The 5,918-nt window shown below is 41.6% G+C and overlaps 1 protein-coding gene across 1 annotated transcript in view; it reads left to right on the forward strand.

The window, feature by feature from the left end:
• The window catches only part of LOC116422509 (histidine-rich glycoprotein-like), a gene marked incomplete at its 5' end in the record, with an annotated part of 951 nt that extends 837 nt beyond the window's left edge, over nt 1–114 (forward strand). Inside the window, one exon of the mRNA XM_031961110.1 lies at nt 1–114. This exon is cut by the window's left edge and continues 837 nt beyond it. Coding sequence (XP_031816970.1) covers nt 1–36 — 36 coding nt within the window.
• Nucleotides 115–5,918: the final 5,804 nt, after the last annotated feature.

Consider the following 5,918-nt stretch of genomic DNA (forward strand, 5'->3'; position numbering starts at 1 on the left):
ATTTTGCCCTTTTTGGAACATAAAGATTCTGAGTGATCTGCTGATTTTCACAATGACAAGAGTCATGTGCCCCAAACGAATCAGAAATAAAAGAAAATCAGTGTGAAATTGTAATATGGTAACTTCCTTTTTTGATATTTTTAGTGATATTAAATGGAGGGAGACTGATCAAGAGCTAGTCTGGAAAAAAGCTTTAGACATGGTGCTAGAAAGATTTACAGAAATGTCAGCTCTGACCCTTACTAGCTATCTTACTTTCAGTATATTATTATTATTATTATTATTATTTTGCTGAGGCAATTGGGGTTAAGCGACACAACTAGAAAGTGTCAGTGTCTGAGATCAGATTTGAACTCAGCTTCTGACTTCAGGGCTGGTGCTCTATCCACTGAGCCATCTAGCTGCCCCACCTTCAGTAACTTATTAAGGATGATAGAGCTATAGCTGGAACAGAACTTAGTGGCCAGATCCAGCCACCTCACTTTACAACTGAGGAAATTGTGATGTATAAAAAGTTAGAGACATTGTTTCCTAATAATTAGTAATTTTATTAACCATGCTAGCATATAATTAGTAAAAGGGATCAGTGATACCCTTGAAGAGTGGAAACTCCAAATGGAACCCACTCAAATGCTTACATGCCCTTGGAAGAGTGTGTATTCCTGAACAGGGCAATGAACTCTGATTGGCTGACAATAAATCAGAAGAATGAATACTATAATGAGAGATGGAACTATTCTAATGAGGGCCTGAGGGACATGACTTGAGCAATTTAGACAAAGGATCCACCTTTCCTCAGACCTGGCTGAGTAGAACACAATGGGCTGGAATTCACCTTAAATTAATTTTTGTAAGATTCTCTTAGTTGGGTGAGATAACAATAAGATTTCACCTCATTGTTAGAAAACTAAGCTTTGACTCAATTTCTAAATGAGGAAGGGACAAAATCCTGGATCTCCCCAATATTAACAGATGGTTATTTAGTAATCATTTCTCTCAAAGGGAAGATGTGGAGAAGGTTGAGACTTTCCTAGAGTCACATAAGTAATAAGTGTCACAGGGGATTTGAATCCAGGTCCTCTTGACTTGGGATTGGGAGTTAATATTTTTTTCATAATACCCATGCAGTTTCTTCATCTGCAAAATGAATGAATTGGATGATGTCCCTTCCATAGCTCCAATGTCTATGACCTTGGTTAAGTATCTGAGACTCCCTTGCCACCATCTGCCCAACCTCAATTTTGAGGATATCCAAAACTCATGTGATCATGGGATCCAATCCGATCTCCTCATTTCCCGAAGCTGAGAGAATTAAGCATCCTTGTCTAGGTCTCACACAGGCAGTGGGGTAATAAGCTAGGATTCGACGCTGTCTCCAAGTCTAAATTGATTGACCTTTTCTAGACACGTTCCTAACCCCAATCAGCCCAACCCAAGTGAATAGCGATGGGGAGTCAATGAAAACAGTATTAACTAAATGGATCTAATTGCAGTTGATTAGGTGGCTGGGAGGGCAAAGAAGCCAGACACAAGGAGACAAACTAAGGGAGTCCCACCACATTAAAGTGATGACAGCAAGAAGAAAGAGGGGAAATGACAGGATTTAAGGTGAAATGGTGAGGGAAAGAGAGGAATATGAGTTAGAACCATGGAGTATGGTGGTACCATTAATAATAACACAGAAGTCAAGAAGGTAAATGGGATTGGGATGAAGAGGAGGATAAATCTTGCTTTTGATTAGCTAAGGAGGAGCAGAAATTAGAACATTTTCAATAGAGGAGTAGAGACAGAACTAGGGTGGGCTGACTGGGACTTCAAGGGATCGTTAATCTCAAAGTGGAAGGGGTCTTATTGATCCTAGGATCATAAATCTAATAACAAAATAATACTTGCTAACATTTATATAGCATTTTCTGTATGTCTGTACTAAATACCTCACAAATAGTAACTTATTTGATCCTCAAAACAACCCTGAGAAGTGGGTGTGGTTATTATCCTCATTTTACAGTCCATTTTACAGAAACTGAGGCAAATAGAAGTTAAATGGCTTGACCAGAGTTATATAGCTAATAAGTATCAGAGGCTGAATTTGAACTAGGTTCTTTCTGGGGCAACTAGGTAGTGCGGAGGAGAGAGTGCTGGGCCAGAGTCAGGAAGACCTCACTTACAATCCAGCCTGAGACACTTACTAGGCTATGTGACCCTGGGCAGCTCACTTTACCCTGTCTGCCTCCATTCTTTATTGAGCCCCTATCATAGACAAGGCAGCTGTGGCGTGGTAGGGAGAGAAGGCTTTGGAAGCCAGGAAGACTGGGATTCACCTCTAGCCTCTGACATTGGCTTTGTAGCTATGAACAAGTCACTTGACCTCTTAATGATCCAGGCAATTTCCTGAGGATGTAGAGAAAGTACCAGTCCCATTCTGTAATTCTATCAGAATCATCTGTGCTACCTGAATCGGTGGAGCGAGTTTCCTTATCTGAGAGTCCCCTATACCAGTGAAGGGCTGTGTTCTTAACCTTTTGTTAGGGCTGAAGGACAAAAGGCAATTAAAAAAAATAGCTCCTGCTCTTGAGTTTACATTCTATTGTGAGAATCCAAGACAAATAAAGAACCGGTAATTTGAGAGTTTTAATAAGGATCCCATAATAAGAAATGGAACCTCAGATGAGCTTTGAAGATTGAGAGTTTGAAAGGTAACATTGAGGGAGGGGTGATTTCCAGACACAGAGCATGACTTGCCCCACTGTGACGTCGGAGTCAGTGAAAAGTCCAGTTTGGGTGAAAAAGGGAGTGGGAGCAACGTCATTAGAAGCACAGGTTGGAAAGGTTGGTGGGAGCCAGCTGGGGGAAGAGCTGCCCACTCAGGCTGCTCAGCTGGTGGTTTGTCCTAGAGGGAACAGAAGCCCCTCAAGTGTCCTTGAGTGGGGGATAATGTACACTGTGTCTAAGAAGGATGATTTTTGGCAAGATACATGGGAAGGGAAGGGAAGGAAATAAATGAAGGGAAGGGAAAGGAAAAAAGGAAAGGGAAAGGAAAGGAAGGGAGAGAGGGAAAAGGAGAGAAGGAGAGGATGAAGAAGGAGAAGCAGAGAGAGAGACAGACAGACAAAGAGAAAACTTTCTATGTTGAACTTGTTAGCTAGGTACAGCAACTATATTTTGGAAAGAAAAAGTGAGAACAGAGTAGGGATGAGGAAATGGGCAAGTAAGCAGGGTTGCAGAACCATAAGGTTGTGATGAGGATGGAGAATGTGTTTAGGAAGGGGAGACACAAGGAAAGATAGAAGGGCAAGAGCTTATGGTCAGAGAGAGGAATTGCAGTCTGTTGGATTGTAGAAATAGAACCCTTATGGGAGGGAATGAGATTAAGGCTAAGTCTTTCTAGTTAACTGACAACTTTAAACTAATGAATATCCTTTTATTGAAAAATGACTGAACATCAGTGTAATGCAACATGATCATTCTGGTTAAAAATGACAAAAAGGAGAGTTTCAGAGAAATATGGTAATACTTGGATGACTTGATATAAATGAGATGAGAACCAGAGAACAATTTGTACAGTAACAATATTATAAAGACAAAACTTTCAAAAATCTAACTCTGATCTGTGTAATGATCAACCATGGTTTATCATCATGGTTCATAGTGAGAAAATAGATCATGATGCAACTTCTTCACCTTCTAGCACAGAGGGATGTACTCAAAAAGTGGAATAAGACATTTGTCTTTAGATATGACTAGTGTAGGGAGTTGTTTTGTTTGACTGGTTAGTAAGAAAATAAGAGAAAAGAGAGAGAGAGAGAAAGAGAAAGAAAGAAAGAAAGGAAAGAAAGGAAAAAGAAAGGAAAAAGAAAGAAAGAATACAGTTGTTGCTGTATCCAAGGGGGAAAAAAAGGAAGGGAGGGAGGAAGGATGAAAGTGAGGAAGGAAGTAGGGAAGGGAGGAAATAATAAAGAAAGAAAGAAAAAAGAAAGAAAGCAAAGAAGATAGATAGCTAGGTAGGTAGATAGAATAAACACTATAACTCTTTTATTGATGATGAAACCAAGTTTCAGAGATGGTTGCATAGCTAGTGTTAGAAGCAGCCCCTGGACCCAGGTGTTCCCTAACTCCAGGTTACATGCTCATTCATACTTGTTGCTTTGTAGGGAACATCAACCAAATTCTGTTAAGAGTAATATCTCTTCTTGTCCAAGGACTGAAAAGAGAAAATGAGCATTCGGACCCACAAATGACTTTTAAGATTCTGCTTCCTTCCCCTTTTCCAGTCCTAGCAGATTTAGCAATTCAATGGATTAGCTTTTAACTTTTAATGGGTTTTTGTAGCAGCTGTTTTGTATTTTATTCCTATACAGGTAGCTTCAGAATCCTGATCACTTAAAGAGTGGTGATGGTGGATTAGTAACCCTTTCAGCAAACAGAGACTTTTCCGGAAGGAGTTTAGTTAATAGCTAATCCATCAGATTGATATAGTTCTTCCTCCTTCTCCCCCCCAACTAAGCACAACATTCCATCATTTCCCAGAACAAGAAAGAAAGAAAGAAAGAAAGGAAAAGAGAAAGAAAGAAAGAAAGAAAGAGAGAAAGAGAAAAAGAAAGAAAGAAAGAAAGAAAGGAAGGAAGGAAGGAAGGAAGGAAGGAAGGAAGGAAGGAAGGAAGAATAAGAATTCACATCACAAATTACCAATTTACCAAAACAAAACCCACAAGTCTCATCTGCTCTACGTTCTCTGGGGCAGGTGAGGGAGCTAGAGCTAGAATAGCATGATTTGTCCTAGAATGGAAAATTAAGGAAGAAAGGGAAATTTTCTTGGGCAATGATTGTGCTTCAGAAATAGGAACTGGGCTGGAAGGTGTGTAGATGGGTTTGGCGGTGGAGTAGGAGTAGAAGCAGTAGTGGGCTGTGGCTGTTGCTGTACCCAAGCTGAGCCAGATGGGAAACTGTGTAGGGAGGCTTAGTAGGATCTCACTGCTTTATTATTTCCCAGAAGTTTCCAAGACTAGTCTGTTCTGGATTGGGCTGGGGAAGAAAGGTCACCCCTTATTCAATGAGCAGCCAATGTCATGAAACCCTTTCTCCCCAAAGTATCCATCTGCTCATTAAAAGAACTGATTTTCCACCACCGAAAATAAGACTAAAAGAAAGTAATAAGACTCTTGGGTGTGAAATAGGAGGAAAAAGTGACTAACATTTATATCTCGCCTCTTATTTGACTGGCACAATAACCTTATGAAGTAGATACTGTTATTAGCACAGAAAGGTGGGATTTGAATCCAAGTGCTAGTTCAGCTTAGGTCAACTTAAATCAGAAGTGGTCAGATGGTCTCTTGGAGGGGGATGAGGGGGAGCTTTCCCAGCATTGACCTCAGGTTGTCTTGGAAACTCTCTTCCATGTCTCTCTGAGGGAAATGTCTGCTGCCTTCCCCCCAAACTGAAGGGGATGTTTACATTGTTTGTGCTCAATGCACAAATACCCGATGTTGGCTTGTCCATCCGGGATCTGCAGCATGGAGCGGGCAGCCCTAGGGTGTGGGGGAAATCATCCCCAGCTGGAGGAACAGGAGAGGAGCCTTCATTCTTACAGAGAAGCTCCTCTAGGCTTCCTGAGATACAGCCCTGGGGAGGATGCCTGGCCCTGCCCCAGGTTCCTGGTGTATGGCAGCTCTGCTCTGCCCATTGGCATGGGTGGCAGCCCTGTGGCTTCTCAGGGAGGAGGCCCCACCTCTGCAACTGCTTACTTTCCTCTCCTGAGTCAATGACCTCCACTAGTTCACTGAACCAGAACATTCCCAAAGCTCCCACAGTGTGTTTCCACCAGGCTTTCTGGGAACTGGTCCCAACTTAGCAGGGAGTTTGGTCCTGCAGCCAGGACAACGACCTCTGTGTCGCAACGCTTTCAACATAGACTCTGTTTG

This window comes from Sarcophilus harrisii, chromosome 3 (genome assembly GCF_902635505.1).
Source record: "Sarcophilus harrisii chromosome 3, mSarHar1.11, whole genome shotgun sequence".
NCBI lineage: Eukaryota > Metazoa > Chordata > Mammalia > Dasyuromorphia > Dasyuridae > Sarcophilus > Sarcophilus harrisii.